At 50.1% G+C, this 24664-nt stretch overlaps 2 protein-coding genes across 2 annotated transcripts in view; one reads left to right on the top strand and one right to left on the bottom strand.

Moving 5' to 3' along the window:
- Positions 1-780: 780 nt before the first annotated feature.
- Positions 781-19654, top strand: SORD (sorbitol dehydrogenase). The gene is made up of 9 exons (XM_058811456.1): positions 781-922; positions 4312-4345; positions 5037-5201; positions 7964-8123; positions 11022-11140; positions 11329-11394; positions 16373-16548; positions 17334-17455; positions 18578-19654. Exons 1-9 carry the CDS (start codon positions 863-865, stop codon positions 18741-18743), a joined length of 1068 nt encoding a protein of 355 aa, XP_058667439.1. The 5' UTR covers positions 781-862; the 3' UTR covers positions 18744-19654.
- A 339-nt stretch (positions 19655-19993) lies between these two features.
- DUOX2 (dual oxidase 2) overlaps positions 19994-24664 on the bottom strand; it is a 31991-nt gene continuing 27320 nt past the window's right edge. The window contains exons 25-34 of the mRNA XM_058811806.1: positions 23863-24093; positions 23523-23622; positions 23355-23404; positions 23100-23227; positions 22732-22885; positions 22380-22612; positions 21713-21871; positions 21370-21525; positions 21127-21255; positions 19994-20715 (exon numbers count right to left, since the gene is read on the bottom strand). Coding sequence (XP_058667789.1) covers positions 20593-20715; positions 21127-21255; positions 21370-21525; positions 21713-21871; positions 22380-22612; positions 22732-22885; positions 23100-23227; positions 23355-23404; positions 23523-23622; positions 23863-24093 — 1463 coding nt within the window. The 3' untranslated portion in view covers positions 19994-20592. The remainder of the gene's footprint in view (positions 20716-21126; positions 21256-21369; positions 21526-21712; positions 21872-22379; positions 22613-22731; positions 22886-23099; positions 23228-23354; positions 23405-23522; positions 23623-23862; positions 24094-24664) is intronic.

Genomic DNA, 24664 nt, shown 5'->3' with positions numbered 1-24664 from the left:
GAGCTGGTGCCAGGGTAGGGGCTGAGGCTGCAGCTGGGGCTGGAGCAGGGGCTGAGGCCTGGAATCAGAGCTGGGGCTGGAACTGGAGCTGGGGTTAGAGCCTGGAGCTGGTGCTGGAGCTGGGGGAGCTGTGCCAGGAGATGGGCCTGGAGCTGGTGCCAGGGTAGGGGCTGAGGCTGCAGCTGGGGCTGGAGCAGGGGCTGAGCCCTGGAATCAGAGCTGGGGCTGGAGATGGGGCTGGGGTTAGAGCCTGGAGCTGTGGCTGCAGCTGGGGCTTGGAGCTGGGAGTGGACCCAGAGCAGGATTCGGAGCTGAGGCTGAGGTCTGGATTGGAGCTGGGGGAGCTGGGCCCGGAGCTGGGCCTGGAGCTGGTGCCAGGGTCGAGACTGAGGCTGAAGCTGGGGCTGGAGCAGGGGCTGAGCCCTGGAATCAGAGCTGGGGCTGGAGCTGGGGCTGGGGTTACAGTCTGGAGCTGGGGCTCGAGCTGGGGCTGGGGTTACAGTCTGGAGCTGGGGCTGGGGTTACAGTCTGGAGCTGGGGCTGGGGTTACAGTCTGGAGCTGCGGCGGCATCTGGGGCTGGAACTGGGGCTGGAGCAGGGGCTGAGGCCTGGACTGGAGCTGGGGCCTGGAGCTGGAGCACCCGGGCCCGGAGATGGGCCTGGAGCTGTGGCTGTGGCTGTGGCTGGCGCTGGGGTCGGGGCCGCAGCCGTGCCCGGACTCGTGCCCGGAGCCGGCCGTGCCCGCTGGGTGCCGGGGGCGGTGCCGGGCCCGCGGGCGGGCGGGGGCCGGAGCGCGGGCGGCCCCCCCAGCTGGGAGCGATCCTTGGACCCGGGGCCGCGCCGAGCCGAGCCGAGCCGAGCCATGGCGGTGCCGGGACAGAACGTGGCCGTGGTGGTTCACCGAGCCGGGGACCTGCGCCTGGTACGGCCGCGGGGAGCCGGGCCCGGGCGGGGGCGGCGGGGCGGGAGCGGCCCCGCGGCCTGCGAGGGGCACCGGGGCTGTCCGCACGGCGGCCCCGGGTCCTCCCGGTTCCTCCGGCTCCGGGAGAGCCTGAACCGGCCCCGGGAGAGCCTGAACCGGCCCCGGCTGCCCGCGGCCATGGCAGGGGGTGGCGGGGGGGACCCACATTCGGGGGTGTCCCATGGCTGGGCCCTCCTCCCATCCCCTCTGAGGGGAAGCCCGCGGCCGCTTCGGGCTCTGCACAGCGTTACGGGGAATGACCCGGACAGGGAAAAAAACCCAAAACAAAACAAAACAAAACAAAACGCACCAGCCCTCGTGTGCATGGGAGGTGCAGCATTTTTGCAAGAGAAATCAATTTACAGATACACTCATTCATGCATGCTAGAGGCACGCTCATTCCTTCTGCTAGGAGGATGTAACACTATCGGAAGTGTGATTTATTTTTAGCTAGTTCTGGCAACTTTGTGTGTATATTTTTCTGTTTTTCCGATCTTGGAAAGGTTTCAGCTGCAGAATGCGCTTGGGGGACACAGGAGGGGATAATCTTGAGATCTTTGCCAGCTCTGGGTGGAGAATATTTTATCCCTGAAACCCAGAATCCCCAAAAACCTTCTCCTTTCCCCAAATTAGCGATTCTCACAGCTGGGATGGGCCCTCCCAGGCAGCAGGTGGAGGGTGGGTGGTTGTTGCTCCTTTGGGCTGTCAGAGCCCAGGTGACAGCAGGACAGAGTTCAGGGGGAGCAGGTGCTGGAGGACTCTCCCAGACAGGGAGGAGTTTTATTTTGTACTTTTTAATTACTTTAATCTCATTCTGTCTCTCTGGCTGCTAATGCTGGGCTCTTTCTGGGTGCTGAATCACTATGGCGCTGCTGGAGAGCCGTGTGCTCCAGCTTGGGGAGTGCCAAAGGGGGAAGGAAGGTTTCCCCGGGCAGGCATTGGCAGGCAGCTCTCTGTACACAGAGCCCTGGCAGGAGCGCTGTGGGGAGCACACAGACTTTGGACACACGCCTTGTTTAGGGGATGATTACCAGGGAAGGGGTTGATTCTTTACCAATCCCGCCCAGCTGAAGCCACACGTGCCGTGGGTGGCTCCTGGTGGCTCCCAGGCACCTTTGGCACAATTGGGCTTTCCCTGCAGTCACATGGAGCCTGACTACCCAAAGAAATCAAAATGGGTTAAGGACTGACGTGCTTCCTCTAGCTCAAGAACACATTTCCAAACCCCTGTGATTTAACAAAGGTGTCTGAGACTTGTGAAAGTGGGCTCTCCATCACATCTGTGTGGCTGGTCTCTAAACTGGCTTACACCCAGATGTGTGAGTTTTCCTTGGATATTTGTATTGCTGGTAACTTAGACCTGGTCAGCAGTGCCCTCCTGCCTCGCTGGCAGCACCCTGTGTGTTCCTCCTGGGCTTCCCTGAAGTTTGTTTCCATCATGTGAATGGTGCTCATGGTATTGACCCACTGGTGGTAGGAGTAGTCCCAGCAGTGAACTCTGAACTTGTTATCTGTTATTGATACCCAAAACTGGGTGACTTCATCTTCCTGTAATTCCCACACCTTTCTTGATTTTTGGACATATTTCCTGTGGGCAGAGTTGCTGTGATCCCTGTGCTGTGTGAAAATGTGTTTGCTTTCATTTTGTTGAGCCTCCTCTTGTCCTTAGGTAGTTGCCCAGGTTCCTCTTTGCTGCCCATTGAGGATTTCTTGGTTTTATACCTGTACCATGGCTTCTCTTTCCATGTCTCCTTTCACAGAAAATATTTGCTGTGTTTACTTTACCAGTCACCATTTCTGAACTTCTCAGTGAACAACAGACAACAAGCAGAATTTGTGGTTTTCTCCACTTTGGTCACTCCTATTTTCACCACACCAGGCTGGAGAATTCACTTCCCACCAAGGTGTCTAGGTTTTCTAGGCACAGTTGTTATTGCCAAAAAAAAACCCCAAAAACCCAAACAACAACAACAACAACAAGTGGTTTTGGGATTTTTTTCACGCACACATTTTCAGCTAGAAGTTGCCTTTATCTGTCACTGTGGACTTTCTGCTCACTCTGAGGTGGTCTGTACCTCTGGTGTGTCACCACATCCTGTGCTTATTGCATTTCTGTAAAAGAGGTTACATCTAGTTTGACCTCTTTTAGAAATAATGCCCTGGGCTGTGTCCTCAGTGTAACAAAACAAACCCCCCACACAGAAAAATTGCAGATACAGGTCTGAACGTGGAAAATTTCAGTCAGTTTAGTCATATGAGAACATGTTTCCAGAGCTGGTCTTTCCATGATGTTTAGAATGCTGAAGTACAAAATATGCTGGGATTTAAGCAGTTAAAATGCAGAACAGTTTGAGCAGCAAATGAATTTTTAGGGGTTTACTGTTGGCACTGCTCTGGGAGGCTTTTCTTAGAGACATAATCCTCCGGGTGGGTATTGCATTGTCCTGATGTTGTAAAACCCAGCAAAATCATTCCTTTGGCTTTTGAGGCAGCTGAGGGAGCTCAGTGAAGGCAAAATCCCTGCAGACCTTTTGGGTGGAAGGGTAATATGGGGCACTTTTCTAACTCTGGTTTTGCCATTCATCCCATAAAGAGGTGCCATGGCAATTACAAGAGAAAGTAAATTTATATATTAATAGGTATAAATAATTATGTCTATATTAGGTATAAAAATTATTACTGGCACAGGTTGGTGAGGCCTGGCACAGAGAAGCTGTGGCTGCCCCATCCCTGGAAGTGTTCAAGGATGTGGCTTGGAGCAACCTGGCCTAGTGGAAGGCATCCCTGCCCATGGCAGGGTGTAGAATGAGATGGGCTTTAAGATCCTTTTCAACCCAAACCATTCTGTGATTCTGTTATTCTATCATTATGTAGTAAAAAAAGTTTTGTATTATTTAAAATAATAATATAAGCCCTGCAATATTAAAGTTTTATAGAACAGGTTGTTCAGAATCTTCCTGGCTACAAAAGGTGATTTTTTTTGTCAGCCAGTGAGATGGGTGAAGGATTCAGCTGAAATTTGGGGCTGCCCCAGTACAGGGAAATTTAGTATGTGTCTCTTGTCTGGGCTGGGAAAAGGGAATTTACAACAAAATAATTTGGAGGGTGGGTTTACGAGCTGGCAGTGTGCTTACTCCTACAGCTCCCTGTGTTATCCACTGAGCGTGGAAAATGAGGGGAGCTCAAGAGCAGGTCCATGTGGCACTGCTGTGTCTTATGGAGCAGACAGAACCAAAAACCTTGTCTGCTTATGGATTTACCTGAGCTGACCAGAGCTAAGCTTCCACAGATATTCCCAGGGATATGAACAAGCAGCTAAATGCCTTTTTTTTTTTTCCTTTTGTCCATAGGAAAACCGTCCAATCCCAGAGCCAGGCCCTAATGGTAGGTCTATAGATGGCTGATTCTGGCTGCTTCCTTTACTTCTCTCTTTGTTTTCTCATTCTATTTTGTTGCTCCTTGATAATCTAAAATATTTCTGAGGAAGTATAAAATTACCAAAAATACAATTGTGTGGCTGAAACAGATAATGCTGCTTTTCTAGCTGAAAAGAAGAGCTGGAGCAGTCACAGATAAACCTCTTTATCTGTCTTTTTTTGCTTCCTGTTCCATCATTTGGTGTATGTCACAGTAAATGGCTCTTGGGACATTCCAGATGATCTTATGCAGGACTAAACATTAATAGAATGGGCATATGGGCTGATAGAAATTCAATTCACTAACTCTCTGGGGCTCAAATCATACCTTTAGGAGAAGGGAAAATTAAATGGACTTGCTATTTCTTTCCTGCCCCAGCAATAATAACATTGCTCTTAAACTGCATCACTCTGTTGCCCATATTTTTATTGACATCATCTTTTGCCTTACCCCATTTTGAGCCTTCTTGCTTTGTGAATCATTGCATAGTTTTGTGTGGCTCACGAACGTGCCGCTCTCCTAACGTGTGCACGAACAATTCTGTGTTGATTGAATGCCAGTAAATTTGGATGTGTCCACACTGGCTCAGCCTTTGCTGCTCTCCCAGTGCCTGAGAAGGTTGGTTTTCTACAAGAAACCTTCTCTCCTTTCCTGGCAGAGGTGCTGCTGCGCATGCATTCTGTGGGGATCTGCGGCTCTGACGTTCACTACTGGCAGCACGGCCGCATCGGGGATTTTGTTGTCAAGGATCCCATGGTGCTGGGACACGAAGCTTCCGGGACTGTCGTGAAAGTGGGCTCTGGGGTGACTCATCTGAAACCAGGTATCTGCAACCAAACCCATTTGTTTGTTTTCCTCCTAATCAGTTCCGAGAATGTGTCGATAATGGGCTGTGTTTCTTTCCGTGTTGTGTAAATTTATCTGAAGTTCTGACCTCCTTCAAGAAGTGTCACTGTGCTGCTGTTAGTCACCCATCTTGGCCACTGGTGTGTGATATTCCTTAGGTAGCTTTATCTGGGGATGTGTTGAGCTGGCCAGGCTGTATTTTGTATTTTAATGCAGAGCAGAGTGTATCTGGTAGAAGGTGCCTTTTAAGGAAACTTGATAAAGCTTCAGAAACCACAACTATAGCTCTTGCCAGCAGCCTGCTGTGAGTGTTTCTTCTCTGTGTGTGCTCTGGAAGGAGCAAACAGCCTCCTGCAGTGCAGAGGTCACTGGAGCCACTGCTCCAGGCCCTGTGGTGGGACCTCCACAGCTCACTGTGCTCATGAATATCCTAAAAAATGGACTGAGCAGGGAATTTTGTAAAGTTTGCTGATGACAGCAACATAGGCAAGGTGGAGAGATGTGGGGAAGAGCCAGCAAGAGTTACAGAGAGACCAGAGAGGTGCCAGGGAGATGCAAGTGGGATTCAAGGCAGGCAAACACTAAGTTATATTCACTACAGAACAAACAAAACCAGCTTCATATCTAAAATGTTGTGCTGGCCATCACTGCTGAGGAGTGAGAGCTTTGGCTCTGACTCTGTGCATAGCAACATTGGCTCCACAGCAGTGAAAATGCAAATTACTGTTGGGAAGGGGACTCAGAGGATGTCAGTGCACATCTGGAACTCTGCATGCAGTTCTGGTCTCCTCCTTCCCAAAAGGATGTAAAACAAGGGAGAAGGGTTCAGAGGAGGATAAGGAGATAACAACATGTGCAGCAGCATCTCTGACAAATGTCCAAGTCAGGAACTCAAGCTGAGAGCTAGAGAGACACTCAAGGATGTGAGGGCTCATGGAGGGCTGGCAGAACAGGTTGCCCATTCTCTGGTTGCTCCAGCACCAGAGCAAGGCACAGTGAGGTGCAGCATTCACCTGAGATGCTGCACACCATGTGGTTTATGTGGTGGAAGGAGGAGAAGTTGTTGAGTGTTACTGAATACAAACAAACCACCTGTGACTTGGGAGGCCTCTCAGCTGTGTATAGTGTGAGAGTATTCAGTATGTGCCTGTCCTGTGTCCTGTCAGACACCTGTTGTTGGCCAGCTCAGAGGGGATGCAGTGGCCTAGATGGCTCTTTGCTTCCATCCTCCTTATCCCTGTGTCTGCCTGAAAGCCTGTTGGTGGAGAGCTTTGCTCAGAGGTTTGGCTCTGATTCCTCTGCCAGATAAGTGTGAGGCTTTGTGTCCCCTGCAAGTTGTACTATGCTCACACTGCTTTCTCTGGTCCATCCTGCTTGGTGACTGCAATGAAGTAACAGCTCTTTGTCCTGCAGCATGTGTCCTTCCAGCATCTCTGCTTAGCACCAAGCTGTCTCTGTTCCCAGATAAATCCTGCCAGGCTCCTGGGTGTTCTGCTCCTTCATTTTCCTTCCCTGTGAGCGTGGTGAGGCCCTGGCCCAGGTTGCCCAGAGAAGCTGTGCCTTCCCCATCACTGGAAGTGTCCAAGGCTGGGTTGGACAAGGCTTGGAGCACCCTGGGATAGTGGAAGGTGTCCCTGCCCACAGCAGGGAGTGGAGCAAGCTGAGATTTAAGGTCCCTTCCAACACAAATTCTTCCATGATTCTATGATTCCTAAGGAAGAGCCCTTTCCAGCTGGCAGTGTGGTGGCTACCCAAGCTCACCTGCTCCATCCTCAGTGTTTCCACTTCTACAGATTCAGCAAAATATCTGCTCACAGAGTGATTGCCTGGGGGCTGCCCCTTAACCTGCTGAGGTTGGCTGCAAGGCAGCTGGAGGAAGGTCTGTGTGGGGCTGAGCTTCCATCTGTGCCTCTGAAACACCATCTCTTCCCAAGTATCTGGGAAGATCTCAGTGATGAGTTTGAAAAATGCATGTTTTATGATTGGCTTTTCCCAAATATTAAAATGAAAATTAATATTATATGTGTTGTGTTAGAAAGTGATGCTGTATTAATTTTTTAAGTAGTGTGTTATATATAGTTTTAGGTTATAACATAATGTTAAAATAGAAACTATGTATGTGAGATATTTTTTTAAGAAAGGAATGAAGTACTCGCACCAGATGGCAACCACTCCTAAATCTTTCAGAGAAACAGAATTTATTGCTCTTTTATCAGAAGAAACAAAGTTCTTCCTGCCTCATTCAGCCCTGAAGATGCAGTCAGGATTAAGAGGAAGAAGCTGACACTGACCAGACAGAATCCTGTGTTTGAATGGAATTTATGCATCATGTATGAGGTGTATGAATATGCAACAGGATGTTGCTTTTAAGGGTTAATCCTCTATTAATGTGTGTCCTTTTTTGGGCTTATTTTGCCCAGAAAAGGTATTTGGGCTGTCTGTAACTCTTTGCTCTTATTGTCATGTATTGTCCTAAATCTCAATTGTTCAAATTTTTATTACTCTAATTATATTACTATTTTCATAACCATTTTATTACAATTAAACTTCTAAAATTTTAAAAAGCAAGTGATTGTTTTTCACATGAGGCTGCTGTGAAGGGAGCATTGGGAACCAGCCTGGTGTGTGCAGCAAGACCTTCCTCGTGACATGGTGCCAGCGTTTCTGTGGGTTTTGGTGCTACTCCTGCTTGTGTGCCACCCTGTCCCTGACCCACTGCATCTGCTTTCATCCTGCCAGGTGACCGTGTGGCCATCGAGCCGGGTGTGCCGAGGGACATGGATGAATTCTGCAAATCTGGGCGCTACAACCTGTCCCCAACCATCTTCTTCTGCGCCACGCCGCCCGACGACGGCAACCTGTGCCGCTACTACAAGCACAGCGCGAGCTACTGCTACAAGTCAGTCCCTGCTCCCTCCACCGAGAGAAATATACACTCCCTGGAGGGAGATTAGCTGCAGCAATCACCTCTTGGCCCTTTGGAACACTCTTGGTGTGATCCCAACAGGTTTTATTGCTTTCTGATCCATAAATAACATGCCTAAGCTTGGATGGCAGCCACTTTGCAAAGGGTTTGTCAGGCAGACAGTTTATCCCCTCGGGTGCCAGACATAAACATTTCTTGCATTGTCTTCTGGGATGTCACCACTGGTTTACCCTTTAATTATTTTCCTTTTCCCATTTGCTCTGTGCTCTTGGTTTCTCTCCTGTCTCTTTTCATATCCTTGCCTTCCTAGGCTGGTGCCTGAAGGTCTTTGGTTTTTTGAGCTGAGTTTTGCTGCTGCTTTTCAGTAAGCACCCGGGTGACTGCTGACATCTCACTCTGTCATTTGAAACAAAGTCATCCCACTTTGAGCAGAGCAGGAGCAGAAAGCAGTAGCCCTGCTGAGCTGTTTCTTCAAGTGTGTCTGAGTGTCTCCACTAACCTACCAGCATTACAGCATATCTGTTTTCATGTCCAGTTCAGCAAACTTGAGTATATTATTAATTGTGGCGGCACTGGCACATTTGCTTAGAAGCAAATCTGTGCTTAAACAGATCATAGAATCCCCAAACAGTTCAGTTTGGAAGAGACCTTAAAGCTCTTCCCACTCCACCCCCTACAAATGGGCAGGAACACCTTCCACAAAGCCAGCTTGCTCCAAGCCCCATTCAGCCTGACCTTGAACACTTCCTGGGATGGGGCAGCCACAATTTCTCTGGGTAACCTGTGCCAGAGCTCAAATACTCCAAAGACCTGAAAAAACTTGCTTGGAGCAAGCCAGGTTGCTCCAAGCCCCATTCAGCCTGACCTTGAACACTTCTTGGGATGGGGCAGCCACAATTTCTCTGGGCTACCTCTGCCAGAGCTCAAATACTCCAAAGACCTGAAAAAAACTTGTTATACCCACTTAAGTGCCTTTAACAAGGAGTTAAAAATACCCAAGTAGTGTCCCCCTGAGGCTGCTCTACCTGTGGAGCTTGTTCTTTTTCAGTGTGTATGGAGCTGGTGCTTCCATAAGCAGGAACATTCTTGGGATTGATCTTTGGTGTCGGCACAGAAATCAGGATCATGTCAGTCTGAAGGAGGCACTTGATTGCTCTTCTCCTGGGAATCCTCAGGCAGGAACTTTCAAAGCAGACACCAAGAGCTGCTGTCAGGATGAGGGGCTGGTCTGGATGGGATTGGCATCTCACTGCCCAGACCCACTGTCATCGATTTCCTGTGTATCAAAATAACATTTTCTGACAACATCATAAGTTTTTGTTTGAGAGGAAGTGGTTGGTTTGTAGCTGGCTTCTTCTAGGCTTTCGCTTTTTTCCTCCAATTTGAGCAAATATTACTTTGCCTGCATATATATATATATATATATATATATATGCAGCCAAAGTAATATTTGCTCAAATTGGAGGGGAAAAATCAATAATATATATATAATATATTATAAAATATATAATAGACAATATATAATAATATATTTTTATATTTATATTTTATTAAATATATTTTTATATATACAGCCAAAGTAATATTTGCTCAAACTGGAGGAAAGAAATCAGTAATACACACACACACACACACACATATATATATATATCATAATTTTTTTTTACAATTTTTTTTAAGCTTTGGGATGCAAAGTGTGCTCCCAGTTTCAGATCAGCAGGCTGGCTCATGTAGAACAGATTCCCTGGCACACAGTCATTCTGCCAGCACAGATTTGCTAAGAACAGATGATGGCTGAGCTCAGTGAGTTGTTACACATTTGGGCAGTTGCTGTGTGTCCTGCTGGTGGACAGACTCTGTGTTGGGTGCTCTGAGTAACTTGATGGAGGTGGGATCATGCCCTCCCCATTGACAAGGTACTGCCCAAACCCAGCAGTAGCAGACATGATGCCAGACTCTGTGACAAGGGAACTCTTGGAGTCAGACCTTTAAAGCCTCCTGGAAATAAGGGATATGCAGATATCTTACAGCTGTCTTCCCAGAGCCATCATTTCCATTTCCTTGGCTTCACATTGGCCTGGCTGAGATCTGACCTTGGGCTTCCCAGTGTTGTCATTGTCCCTGCTAACCTTCCTGGCAGGCACAGCTCCCAGAGCAGTGTGAGAACAACACCGGTGGCTTGCTGGTGAGCAGTGTTTTGGGGTTGAGATTGATTTCTTTCAGCAGTTCAGAAGAGGTTCACTCCCTCTGCTTTCTTCTGTCACTTATGTTGGCTGTGTTACAGGGCTGGTTTTGTCCAAAACATGTTTGATACCCACTGACTGCTGGGAGGATGCATACTGGGACCAGTCCACTTGTTAAAGTACTTGGTGCATCAGGAAAGGTGTTCCTGGTTGTTACCAGGAAGGGAGACCTGGATTTGGCTGCCTTTCCTGGTGGCCTCACCTTTGGCAGCAGGATGTTTTCTGAAAGCTGATTCAGCCCTGGTGAGGGTTCTGGGACCTCACTGGTGGTGAGCCATAGGGCAGCTTTGGGGTGGTACATGTGCAGCTGGGGGGGTTATTCTAAAGGGAATGAGTGGCAAAGGAGTCCTTGTTGACTCACCAAACACTGGAGAGTTGATGTGGGGAAGTTTGTGGGTCCCTGGGTGTGGTGCTGGGGCAAACCTCACTGAGAAATGCTTCAGGTACATTTGATGCTGCTTCAGAGGAGGGAAAGAAGCAGTGGAATCTCTTAAGGTGTATTCCAGGATGTTTCCCTGACCCCAGTGTGTTTTGCCACTGTGTTTTACACCCATGTTTGTTTTTTGAGTCTCATGGCTTTCCCCATCACCCTCATGAACTACATTGGTAGTGTGTCCCATTCTTGCAGGCTCCCAGACAATGTCACCTTTGAGGAAGGAGCCCTCATCGAGCCCCTCTCAGTGGGAATCCATGCCTGCAAAAGAGCAGGAGTCACTCTGGGGAGCAAAGTCTTCGTGTCTGGCTCTGGTACAGTGAGCACAGCTTCCCTGCCTGCTGGGAGGGCATGGGCAGGCTCAGGCTCTGCCTCTGGGCTCTGCTGGAAGGGATGAGGGGTGAGGGGAACCAAAGGGGCTGCCAGAGCTCTGGGCAGTTCAGAGGTGGGGCTGGTGCTGCCTGGCAGTGGTACATGTTCTCTTTCTCCCCTGTGTCCCCAGGACCAATTGGCCTTGTCAATGTGATTGTTGCTAAGATGATGGGTGCAGCAGCTGTGGTAGTTACAGGTAAGTCCCTTTAGCCTTTCAAAGTGTGCCTGTTTCCCACCATACAGAACCACAAAATCATTAAGGTTGGAAAAAACCACTTAGATCATCGAGTCCAGCCATTGATCCAGCACTGTCAAGCCCAACCCTGTCTGTATAAGTGCCTCATCCACATGGTTTTTGAACAGTTCCAGGGATGGTGATTCCACCACTTCCCTGGACAGCCTGTCCCAGTACCTGACCACCCTTCCAGGCAGGTTTGATCTTAGGTTATTTTTACCTCTGGTAATGCTGGATATGGCCCAGACAGCGTTTGCCCACTGTTTTCTGTGTGCTGCCACGCTGTGCTTCTCCACTGTCTTTCTCTGCCCTTCTGTCTGCTCCTGCTGGGGGTTTCATTTTTCATTGATTATCTACAACGACTGAAATGGCCTTTTCAGGGTCTCTGCATTTCAGAAATGGATGTTCCTTGCATAACTGTATCCTGGATGTTTCTAGTTGAGCTGCTGCTTCAGGAATGTCCAGCTGTGTCAGGAAAATCTCTGAGGAAAGAGATCCCATCTTTCTAAATACCTTTTCTAGGTGTGCATCTCTCAATGATGAAGCTTTTTCTAGGGTCCACTCACAAGCTGTAATTTATGGAGATTTCCCATTTATGGAAGAGCTGAAATGAGTCTTTATCACCTTTGCAGCTGCCCTTCAGGTTGCTGAGACAGCACTGTCCCCTTATTTTGCCTTGCTAACCTAGCCCAGCTCCTCCTAGCTCTCCTCTAAGGTTCAGGCCCTCCCTCTCTGTAGCTTGCCTGGAAGAATGGAGAGCTGGAGTAACCTCAGCATGTTCTCTGGTTGAAATTTCCACCTGGGAATTGAACAGGGTCTGGAAATGGTGCTTCCAACTCCCACTATGAGTCTTCACCCTTTCTGAGTGGTGATGGCCAGGAGGAGCAGTTAGAGGTGCCACTGGACATTGAGCACAGACTGCTGCAGTTTTTCTGTCAAAGCCCCAAAGGATCTTGACCTTTCAGAAGGCTGTTATTCACCTCCCATACTTTGAGCCAGATATATTTTTGACCTTTCCATTACTGTATTGCTTGACCTACTTTGGGTCAAGTGATAAAATTCGGGTCCCACCCTCCTGAAACAGAAACATCTTTCAGTAGTAGCTGAGGTCAAAGCAGAAAACACAAGGCCTTTTCCTCCCTTAATCCCTTTGCTGTTGAGTCCAGGGCATTTTTAGCTGTGCTGGCCTCACCCTGCAGGCGTGTGTGCTTGATGAATGTGGCTAGTCCACACCTCAGATTTTGTGAAGTGCTGTCATTTGAGGATGATATTTGCTGTAGCAGGAAAAACAGCTCTGCCTCCTGAATCATGCACGAGGAACCCTGTGCCCAGCTGGGCTGTGCAGGGGCTGGGGGTGTCCCATTCCCTGGGTGGGGAGGCTTGGTCAGTGGGGTTGGTGGGGCTGAGGCAGCTGGCTCAGCCTGGCCCTCAGTCCTGCTCCAGGAATGGGTGTGTCTTCCCCTGGTACCAGGAGCTCCTCCTGATGGGGACCTTGGCAAGCTGAGCTGGCTGTCATGTGCTGGCTCCCTGTGCCACAGGAGGTGCCTGCTGCTTGGTTTGTAGGATCAGCAAGCTTGGATACATGGAATTACCCTTTCTTATCTTTCTGTGCTAGCCTAGGTGCTGATTCGGCCTCGTGGATGTCTCTTTCACACGAGAGGGGTTTGGCTGAGGTGCTCAAACCATGAAGGTGCTGTCCCAAATCAAATATTTGAGCGTGACACGAGCTGAGGAATGGGTTTGGTTTGGCTTGTGCTGCTGGAGATTTTGCTGCCTGTCTCAAGGAACTGCTTTTTGTTTTGGCTTTAGGAGCCAACACCTGTGAGGCGCCTGTCTACCCACAGAGGCCCTCTTGTACTTTGCTACCAGATTATCTGAAGTCATTGCCCTGTGTTTTTATCATGTCTGTGAGGAGCTTTGTCTGTGCAGCACTTATGGCTTTAAAAATTGGTGTCTGTTTTGACAAGAGTCTTACAGATCTAGAAATATTTAGAAAAGCTTTTTTGTGAGAACTCACCTCCTACAACTTCTGTCTTGGCTTGCCTGGAGTGTTTGATATATTTCATGGACTCCAGATGGGAGAGAAGATCAATTTGTTTCATGGGTCCTCACCTATTCTTCCAAAAGATCTCTCTCTTTCTCCAATCCACTCCACTCCTGAATGGGCAACCTTCTCCTGTCCTTCTGCCTTGCTGTTGCTCTGAAAAGCTGCTTTTCTTCTCAGATGCATGTAAAAGATCAGCCTTCCTCCCCAGAAGGTGAAGGGGCAGTTTAGGTGCTCATGTTGGGCTGTCTTGCATTGCACTGTCTGTCACTGAAGGTGCACTTAATGATTCCTGCTTAAGGGAAATTATTCTCCTTGTTCTATCTGAACCTGAAGTTCTGGGTGTTGATGCCTCCAGAAACACCTGGAATTCAAGGTCAGGGGAGGTGAGTAACTGTACAGAGCTCAACTCTTTTGATAAAGAAGATGAACAAAGAAAATCTGAGAATAATCAAGAGTACTTACTTGCTTGTTAAGTTGGCTCATAAACCATCATGAGAAGCTTAAGGGTAATTTGATAACTTCACTGGAAGCAAACCAAACTTTAATTAGCTCCAGGGGCTAGGAAGCGAAAACAAACTTCTGACTAAGGCAAGATGCAAGCCATTATTTGTTTAATTGACCAGTTTCCAAGAGCTGTGTGGGTTTAAAGTGCAAAGGGTTTGATCCTTCCTAAGACTCACAAGTGTCTGGAGCTCTAACAGTGCAGTGAGCTGCAGATCTGTCTGCTTCACTAAGTGCTTCCTGGTGATTCAGGTGTGCTGGGATGCTATTGCAGCCCTGGCCAGGGCTGACAGTGCTGCTGCTGCATTCCATGGGCTGCTTAGAGCCAGGGCTTCCTTCCCAAGCAGCTCAGCAAACCAGAGGCCAGCTACAGGGAAGATGTGGGGGTTTTTTTGCTGCCTGGGAGTGGTTTCGTGGCCACTTTGAAATGCACTGGCTGCCTTGTTACTCTAGGGCGCTGCCTGTTGATTATTTCTGCTAGAGAGAAAGTATGAAATATGTAAAATATAGACTAGAATATCTCTAATATTTATATATTATACATGTGTAATATTTTAAATATCCATTTATAGTTTAAAATACATTAGTGCCTCAGGAGAAGTTAAAAATGGTAGAATCCAAAATCTGTGCCTGCTGTGAAGTGGTATTGTGATACCAACCTTCACAGGGAGTTTTGTTGTACTGTTGAACCCCTGTGGTCTCCTTGCCACACACTGATATTTGGGAGACACCAACCATGCTGGGCCAAAGTATTTCATGGCACTTGAAGTGCCTCAGGAAGCTCCTGGCCATACAATTGGTGCATGGGAGGTCTCTGAGTGCAGCTCAGCTGGGGTCAAGCATGGGCCTGGAGCCCAGTGCTCAGAGCTTGGGAGGGACAGAGGTGACTCCTGCAGCCACAGGAACGAGCCCATCTTGGGGCTTCTAGGGTGATGCTGCCCTTTCTTTTCAGCCTTGGCTTTTCCTCTTTTGTCTGCATTTTATTACCCTTTGTTACCCCTTCTTGAAACACCCTCCACAGCTCTCTTGGGTGCTCAGCTTGGCAGTTATGCCCACACTTGGCATCCTGAGCCTTCCAGCTGCCAGTGGGTGCCTGTCCATCCCCTGCCCTGCCAGTGAGTGCCTGTCCATCCCCTGCCCTGCCAGTGGGTGCCATCATTTTTGCTGTGGGCTGGGCAGGGTAGAGCCTCTGGCTCACTCCCAGGACTGCAGCTGAGTCAGACTGGCTCATTCTGGAGAATTGGCCTTCTCCTCCTCCTCTTCTCCTTGATGTTTTCACCCCACCCCATCTCTGACTTCTCTGAAGACTGTGCCCTGGTGAGAGGGTGTTTTCCTCTGTGTGTGCCCCTACCACAGGCATCATTTTCTGAGTCTTCAAGCCCAGCACCTCTGGGAAGAGACTACCCCTCAATTTTGGGTTTAGGAAATCTTGGCTGTTACATCTTTTTCAGTGCCAGCATGCAGACCCCTGTAGACACTGCTTTAGTGTAGGGAAAAGAGGTAATTCCTTCCTGGGCAATCCCACTCTTCTCCTCAGCTGTCCACATCCTTATCTCCAGAGGAGATAAGGTTACCAGTGGTGCCTGGAGAGGAATAGGTGGCTTTCCTCCAGGGGGTGTGGGATGCCCCAGCAGGTTCAAACCCCTGTCATCTTCAGGTGATACAGCCCTGTCAAGATCCCTCAGGGCAGAGTACAAAGTACAGCCATGCCCTCACAGATGTTTATCATCACCAGCTTTATTGCTCCATGTTAATGGGTATCTCAGGTCCATCTTATTACCAGATCCACTCCCTTTTGTTTTATGGGCTTGCCTGCTCATTCATCTATGACAGAAACTGTCTGAGAGATGCTCAGCAGCCTCCAGAGCTGCTACAGGGAGGGTAAACAGCAGAACAGGTCGGTGACCATGCAGACACCCTGAGTGTTTACAATGAATGCATTCTGCAGCTTGCTCAGCTGAAGGCACCTGCTGAGGGTTCCTCGAGGGAGCCCTTGGAGAGCTCATGGTCTGTTCTCATTGGGTACTGTTAGAAGTGAAATGACCCCATTAATGATGCTCTGAGCCTGTTGTCTCCTGTTGGAAGGATTTCTTGGTGCTGCCCATAGCCATGTTTATTGCCTTGATGCACTCTCAATCTTCTGGCAGAGCCAAAGAGAAACGCCCATGGCAGGGAATGGAACTTCAAAGTGGAGTGGAGCTTTGAAGTCACTTCCAACACAAACTATTCCAGGATTTTATGATCATTCTCTGTCTGCCAAGAAGGGGTGAATCCTCACCTCTTCTGGTTGTGCACTGTCCTGTGCACACATGTAGTGAGCAGATGCCAGGTTCAGGTTCTTCCCCCTCTTTCACTAATACTCCAATTCTTTGCTTGGTTTTCTTTCCACAGACTTATCTGCCTCTCGCCTGCAGAAAGCCAAGGAGGTGGGGGCAGATTTCACCATCCAGGTGAAGAATGAGACCCCTCAGGAGGTGGCCTCCAAAGTGGAAAGTGTGCTTGGCTGCATGCCTGAGATAACAGTGGAGTGCACAGGAGTGCAAGCCTGTATCCAGGCTGGAATTTATGTGAGTACCACTTGTTCCAAAGGCAGAACAGTGATGGTGTTGGTCTGTTTTTTTTCTGGGATGGTTCAGTGAATGACCTATTTCACTCTCACTGTGCTTAATTTAAGTGGGCTTGGTTTGGGGAGAGGAGCTGCTCCTTAGACAATAAACTGGGAGAGATAATTAAAGGGTTAACATCAGCGTGGGGATAATTGATTTGATGCTTGGGTGCTTAAAATCTTACCAAGGAGACTCCAATAAGATCCCCAAACCCAGGGAGGAGGACAGCAGCTTCCATTGAAGTCATGTCCACATAAGAAGAGTGATCAAGAAAATTAATTCCAGAAGGAATGAAAGAAGCAATTAAGAAAGGGATGTTTTGCTGCCACGAGCATCCTTACAGGAGGATGAGGGGAAGGCTTATGTGGAGTTTCACAGTGAAAGGTCAGGAGGGGAATGGGACAAACTTCAAAAAGAGAAATTCCAGTAGAGCATCAGGCTCTTAGTTTTACATCTCTCCCACTGAAATCCCAAAGTACCTTTTGAAGTCATAAATGCCAGCTATTTTTCAGAATGGGGTTTTCAGAATAGGAAATTTGGATTCCTACCAAAATCCTTTATGCTTTGATTACCACATATTTCACTCTTACAGACTCCTGACAGCATCCTGCCTCTCCCTGGTGCTTCTCTGCTGTGCCCCAGACAGTCCATTGCAGCCACAAAGATGCCTTCATTTTTGACAGACCCTGCACAATCTCCTGACATGTGCTTTGCAGAATGTAACCTGTTTGTGTGTTGGTCTGCAGGCCACTCGTTCTGGTGGGACCCTGGTTCTGGTGGGGCTGGGCCCTGAGATGGTGACGGTGCCCATCGTGAACGCGGCCGTGCGGGAGGTGGACATCCGCGGGATATTCCGCTACTGCAACACGTGAGTCTCCTCTGGGGGGCTCATGTGTCTCCAAGCTAAAATTCTTCAGAGCTCTACTTTCTTGCTGATGGAGAAAGTCTCTTTTCTTAATCTGTAGCTCTCCAGGAAGGATTTATGGGATGTCGTCACACTCCTTCTTAAAATGAGAAGTGTTATTAAGTAGGCAGTTTGGGATTAGCTGCTGCATCCCTTTGTATCCCTGTTGCTCTAATTTGGCCCATTCAAGGTTGGACTGGGTGATCTTGAAGGCCTTTTTCAATCTCAGTGTTTCTATGATTCTAAACAGAGTGGCAACACAATCCCTGTGAAGGACTCTGTGCCAGAGAAGATGCTGGAAGCTGGATGAGTCTTTTCCTTTTTTCTCCCTGCACTGAGTCCATGAGTTTGAGCTCCACCATGGTCAGTGTGCAGGCAAGAGGTAGGGCAAGAGGAGAGCAGTTTTGGTTTTCCTTCAGGCCTTCCAAAGTAGTAGATTCCTGTGATTTTCACTTGCTTCCTGTGATTTCACTTACTCTCTCAACTGTTTGGGTAGCAGTGCCTGTCTTCTCAGAGCTCAACAGCCCAGAGCTGTTGGCTTTTCCCATCTCCCATGCCAGACACTGTTGTGGTGTTGTGAGGGTCCCCAGGATGAGGTGAGAGATGAGAATCTGATTTCAAGTTCTTAGAAGGCTTATTTATTATATTATGATATGATATGATATGATATGATATTATAAGAAAATGATATACTCAAACTATACTAAAGAAAGAGAAAGGAGACATCAAAAGGCTAGACAAGAATGAATAATAAAAACCCATGACAGACTCAGAGAGTCCAACACAGCTGGCTGTGATTGGACATTAAACTAAAACAATTCACATGCTGGATAAACAATTCTCCAAATCACATTTCAAAGTAGCAAAACATGGAGAAGCTGAAACTTCCCAGCTTCTCAGGAGAAAAAATCCTGGCGAAGGGACTTTTCATAATATATCATGGTGACAAGACACCAGAAAATTCTTTGCAGGCAAAGCTTCTCTGGGCTAGGGAAATAACTGTGATGATCCAGGCTGCTCCATGCCCTTTTCCTGGACTCCAGAGTGGTGGCTGCTCTCATCCCCTGCTCTCTGCTTCCCTTGCAGGTGGCCTGTGGCCATCTCTCTTCTGGCATCCAAGCGGATCAACGTCAAGCCCTTGGTCACGCACCGCTTTCCCCTGGAGAAGGCTCTGGAGGCCTTCGAGACCACCAAGAGGGGTGAGGGGGTCAAAGTCATGCTGAAGTGTGACCCCACTGATCAGAACCCCTGAGCTGTCCCAGTGCCCAGCCCTCATCCCTGCTGCTTGTAACTAGAAAATCACATGTAATGAGGGTGAATGGTACTGGGAGACACCATTAGAGCAATAACAGGTTACTACAAATGGACAACCAATGGTTTGAATCAAAATGCTGAATTAGAGATGATGGGTTGCTCGGTTGGTGGCTCTTCTTCACAGACCACAGAGCCTGGCCAGGTTCCTCCATGCCAGGGAGGAGCTGGCATGTGGCACAGCAAGGGTGGAGGTGCTGGCACTCCTCCCTTCCTGTCCTGCACTGCCCTGGCTGCAGCTTTTCCTGCATGGCAATCCCTGGATGCAAGATAACCCTATGTGAGCAGCCTCCCTTCCCTCATGGGTGCTCAGGGACTGGACAGCCTGTGGAACAAAGCCTGGCCCTCCCCACTGCATGGGAAGCACTGGCACATTCAGGTCATTCTCTCCACGCTCTTCTCAGAGCTCAGAACTGGGGTTTGGGGAAATTGGAGGCCAGCTGGGACCATGTCTGCTGTGTCACCCCCAGCAGCTCCTCGTGGGACCACTGCAGGCAGGGAAACTGGGAGTGCTGAGAGCCCTGTCCTCATGTGCCTCCCATGAAGGGGCTGTTGGGGGGCACAGCTGCTTTTGACATGGAAAGGAGCACAGATGAGACATGACAGGACAGCACCTCTCAAAGGTTTTACCACTGCTTTGAGTGAGCATCACTCAAGGGTTTTACCACTGCAAACATATCATAATTATTTGGGAGTATCAAGCCTTCCTGCTGAGTTTGTGAGCCACAAACAAGGTACTAATGAGGTAGAAAAAAATCTAATCTTTGATTACACTCATGTTAATTTTAGTACTGAGAGATCAGTTTCTTGCTTGGTACTGAATTTTCCTCAATAAATTCTGGCTGCCTGAGACCTTCCTGAGTGTGTCTCTTGAAGTGTAGGGTGGTGGGTTGGAGGGGCTTGCAGGGTGTGGGAATTTATAAAATTAGAGGGTTTAGGGAGCTTGTAAGAGACAGGCTGTAGATGTAGTGGAATTGTGAACAGTGCTAAAGCAGCACTTGATGCTGAAAAATAAATAGCTTAAGACACTCCTAGCAGCCCCAACACCAAGACCCAACTACAGGAGGCAAGAAAGTGTTTGAAGACTTCAATCAGCTTTATTTGAGCTCAACCACAGCCTGTAAAAGCAGCAGTGATGCAAAGCCAGGCATTACTTAACCAAGTACAACCGATTCCTGATTGAAGGGCTGACACTGCTGGAAGAAGCCAATGCAAACACAACTAAGGCCTTATGCAAACCCAGGAGAGTTAACTCCCCCTCCTTGGAGAGTTAACAAGCAGGCACTGAAGAGTGTGTGAGGACAGCTGTTTCAAAAAGAGGGCTAGCAGGGAGCTTGCTGGCTCCTCACCCCATCTGTTCACCATATGGGTCTTGGAACAAAGTGCTGTAAATTCAGATTGTGCAGGCACCAAGCTGCTCCCCAAAACTGGATTGACATTCCTTGAGTCCCGCAGCAGAGCAGAAGCTCCGTCCTGTGCTATTAAGGGGGCAGAGCTGGGTTTAACTGGATTGGGACACCAGCATGCCCCTGTCTGTGGGGCTGCAGGGATGTGTGGATGGTAGTAGGGCTCAGGGGTTCTCACTGGGGCCATGTAGGGCAGTGCTGGGATGACAAGGCTTTACTAGCACACAGATCTCTGCTGTGTGGGTCTCAGTATCCCTGCACTCAGCTCTGCATGGCTTTCACCTGAGGAAGGTGCCTGGGACTGTGGCTGCTGGAATTATTGCTGCTAGGTGCTAGGGTGAAATAATGCAGCTGCAGCCAGAGGGTGGAACAGTGTGGGTAGGGTCAGAAATTCTCATAGTGATGTGCAAAGTAGGTCTGGTCCTTCTTGTTCATGTGCCGGCACGCCTGCTCCACACTCTTTGTCATCCCGGGCGGGCCGCAGCTGAACACCCCGATCTTCTGCACCTGGGGAAGGAGGGAGCCAAAGGGTCAGGCTGCAGCACCAGCTCTCCCCACAGTCAGCCCCCCTTGCTCTCTGACAGCTTTGGGCATGGTCTCAGCCTCCAGAGGCGTCTGGGGAGGTTGTCCCATTCCCAAGGAGCTGCCAGGGCCGTGGAGGAAGGATGGGAACCCCCCAGCTCAGGTCAGTGGTTGCAGCTGGGGCCCTGCAATAGCAGGGGGTGTTTGGCTGGTATGGGGCATTGCTGACTCCTGCAGCTCAGCCTGGCTCCAGAGGGAAAACAGGATTCATTCCCCTTCTGCACTGTTCTTGGTGCAGATGCCACTGAGGTCTCCAGGACCTTGGGGACAGGTTGGGACCAGTCCTCCACAATGGCCAGTGGGTGCACCTCCTCCTGTCCCCAGCTGGACACTGACCTCAGGGTGCACCTCCTGCAGCGAGCTGAAAAAGGGCACGAAGGGAGGGCGCCCAAAGTGGGTGATGGAGCGCAGCCCCGTGAACAGGCTCTTGTTCAGCACCTTCTGGAAGTGCCGCTCACAGATGTACTGAAAGAGAGATTGGTGCACATCAGATGGCCCAGCACAGCCCAGCATGGCCTGGCATGGCATGGCATGGCGTGGCATGGCACGGCACCCTTGCCCTTGGATGCCCAGGCTCACCAGCATGGTGGTGCGCAGATCGAACTTCTCGGCCAGCTGTGTGATGTAGATGTGCACAGAGACCAAGCCGTTCTTGTCTGACTCCTCCACCTCCCGGATGATGTCTGTCAGCCACTCAAACTGCCGCTGCGTGCGGGTCACCCAGATGAAGTAGATCTGTGGAATGGGGCCCAGAGTGGGGCCAGCATCCCCATGAATGTCTGTGGACTCCACAGAGGATTTTACCCCCAAAGAGGCCAGCAGCAGCAGGAGGCATCTCAGAATCACGAATCAATTAGGTTGGAAAAGATCTCTGAGATCAAGTCCAACCTCTCAGGGGGGCTTGTCTTTCAGACACTCTTACCTTCTTACAGAGCAGCTTGGAGTTTATGGATGACTTGAAGACCAGGTCCTTGAGAATGGATGCGAAGGGAGTCACCCCGATGCCTCCTCCCACCAACACCGACACCTCAAACTTGTTCCACTCCTGGTGGCCCTCCCCAAAGGGCCCGTCCAGGTAGAGCTGGAAGGGAGACAGCAGTTAGCAGAAGTCTCTGCTTGCCCAGGCCTTGGAAAGGCTGGAGGAGTGCCTCACGCTTGGCACAACCCATTGCTGAGATGCTCTCTTGGTCTAGACGTCCCCATGTGTGACATGCTGAGCAGGGCTCACCTTGGGCAGATGTCTATGTGTCCCCAAGGGTGACATGCTGAGCAGGGCTCACCTTGGGCAGATGTCTAGGTGTCCCCATGTGTGACATGCTGAGCAGGGCTCACCTTGGGCAGATGTCTATGTGTCCCCAAGGGTGACATGCTGTGCAGGGCTGACTTGGGCAGATGTCTAGGTGTCCCCATGTGTGACATGCTGAGCAGGGCTGACTTGGGCAGATGTCTAGGTGTCCCCAAGTGTGACATGCTGAGCAGGGCTCACCTTGGGCAGATGTCTAGGTGTCCCCAAGGGTGACATGCTGTGCAGGGCTGACTTGGGCAGATGTCTAGGTGTCCCCATGTGTGACATGCTGTGCAGGGCTCACCTTGGGCAGCGTGCCGAGGAGGGCCAGGCTCTTGGGCGAGTAGAGCTCGCGCAGGCGGGTGGTCCAGGGCCCCACGGCGCGGATGTGCAGGCTCAGCGTGTCGTCGTGCGGGGCCGAGGTCAGCGTGAACGGGTGGTACTCCGTGGTGCCCAGCCCCACGCAGGCGATGCGCACCCACTGCCCGGACTTGTAGTCAAAGTCCTGAGGCCGCTGGAACTGCAGGTGGGTGACACCTGTGGGGAGGTTGTTGGAGATGTTGGGGGGTTGATGCTCCTGCAGCGCTGCAGCCCCTGATGCTCTTGCAGGGAGCCTGGGCGGGGCTGGTGCTGGGTGGCCAGGGATGCTGTGGTACCTGAGGGCAGGAGCTCAGCTTTCACCACACTGATCTCCACCTTCTTCCTGCTCAGGCTGTACAGCTTGTCTGCGCTGTAGATGAGGGCTGGGATGATGAAGTAGATGTGGAAACGGGGCTGCTGGATCAGTGCGTAGCTGCCATGGATGATGACCTGGGCAGGGAGCAGCAGAACCCTTTAGCAAGGTGAGTCATCAGCCCAGGGATGATTTGGTGGCAGATCAACAGCAATGGGGAGCCAGGAGTGGGGCTACCATCTCCCTTGGGACTACCCCAAGCTATTCCATCTCATCAGCTGCACTGAATTCACCTACAGGCTTGCAGTGCATGGGCACCACCATCCCTCCCTTCCAGCCCCAACCCTTTACCAGGATGTAGAGCAGCATGTAGAGGTGGTGAGTGATCCAAAACCCCTGGAAGCTGACGCGCCGGAAGTGGTGTGTGGCAAACACGTACATCACAGCAAGGACCACGAGCAGCAGCACTCCTGTCATGCCTGTGAGAGAAGAGTTAAGAGGGGCTCTGACTGGACTGGGCAGAGGGTAGCCCATCCTGGAGACAGGTGTGCCAGTCTGTCTGCTAGGACAGACCTGGAATAGTTTGGAAGAACCACCTATTCTCACCTGGAACAGTTTGGAAGACCCACCAGTAATACTTCTGTGGGAGCTGTGACCTGGAGAAGGACAAGAGATTGCACCATGGAGTGACCAGAATGAACAAATGGTTTCCATTTTCATTTCTGTCCATGCCCAGGACACCCTTGAATGGACTCTGCTTCAAATTCCACCTACCCATCATTTGTAAAGACAGTGGAGAAAAGGCAGGACAGCACACTGAGAGGTGTGACTGAGAAGATGTAGACGTTCACTACGTGACCTGCAGTGTGGAGCACTGTAAGAGAAAAAACACAGAGAAAGAAGCATCGCTTAATGTGGATGGAGATGTGTCAGACTCTGATGATGTTCCCTGGGACCTGGAGTGACTCAGAGGACTCCTTTTTTGTAGTGCAAGGCATCTATGTCTCTGCAAGGTCTTTAAGCTTATGTCTCTGGTCCTGCCATGGTGGTCCTGCCACGGGATGATGGGCTGGTCCTGTGCTGGTGGGTGGCAATGCCCCAGCAGCCCACCCACCTGAGAAAATCAGGGCTGCCATGGCAACCCAGCGGTGGAAGTCGACGGCGGCGTCGAAGGGGATGTAGTGATTGAGGAAGGTCTCCCGCAGGACGGTGATGAGGTTGCGGCACATGGTGAGGAGGATGTAGGAGTACATGAAGGAGATGGAGGCAGCTGAACCCCTGGAGATGATGATCCCCACGAAGGTGGTCTGTGCAATTCCAGTGCTGGGGGATGCGAAGGCGTAGTCTGGGGAGAGAGAGCGGAGGGGGTGTTGTGTGCCCAGCTCTGAGGGACATCACCCTCCCTGCAGCAAGGGGACAGCCACCTGCGTGGCTCCACCAAAAACGGGACACCAGGAGTGGGTTTGTGTGGGGAAAGGGGCACAACGACCCAGAACTGCTGGATGACAGGGTATCCTTGGAGATCCAGGGTGGAGAATGTCCACCTGGGAATCTGCACATTGGGACTGTGGCCTCAGATGGGGAATCCAGTATAAGAAGTGTCCATAAACTGAAATAAGTCCAGTGGAGACCACCAGGATGGGTGGGAGCTGCAGGACATCATAGAGCTATGTCTATGAAAGGGAAAGGCTGAGGGAAATGGTATAAGAGGTGTCCATAAACTGGAAAGAGTCCAGTGGAGACCACCAGGATGGGTGGGAGCTGCAGGACATCAGAGAGCTTTGTCTATAAAAGGGAAAAGCTGAGAGAAATGGGCTTGTTCAGGCTGGAGGAGATGGGTCAGGGAAGCTGGCTGTCTGCAGCCATCTCATGGGTACACAGAGCAAGTCTTTCTTAGGCATGCAGAGTGGAAGGAT

This window comes from Ammospiza caudacuta, chromosome 10, assembly GCF_027887145.1.
Source record: "Ammospiza caudacuta isolate bAmmCau1 chromosome 10, bAmmCau1.pri, whole genome shotgun sequence".
Lineage (NCBI taxonomy): Eukaryota > Metazoa > Chordata > Aves > Passeriformes > Passerellidae > Ammospiza > Ammospiza caudacuta.
Note: the sequence above shows the minus strand (reverse complement) of the source record. Positions and strands in the feature narration are given on the sequence as shown.

What these genes read in the sequence shown, in the direction of transcription:
- SORD (XM_058811456.1), top strand. Translation starts at nt 863, where the DNA reads ATGGCGGTGCCGGGACAGAACGTGGCCGTGGTGGTTCACCGAGCCGGG. An exon ending in CCCAGAGCCAGGCCCTAATG is followed by an intron (nt 4,346 to 5,036) that starts GTAGGTCTATAG and finishes CTTTCCTGGCAG; the next exon opens with AGGTGCTGCTGCGCATGCAT. An exon ending in AGCGCGAGCTACTGCTACAA is followed by an intron (nt 8,124 to 11,021) that starts GTCAGTCCCTGC and finishes CCATTCTTGCAG; the next exon opens with GCTCCCAGACAATGTCACCT.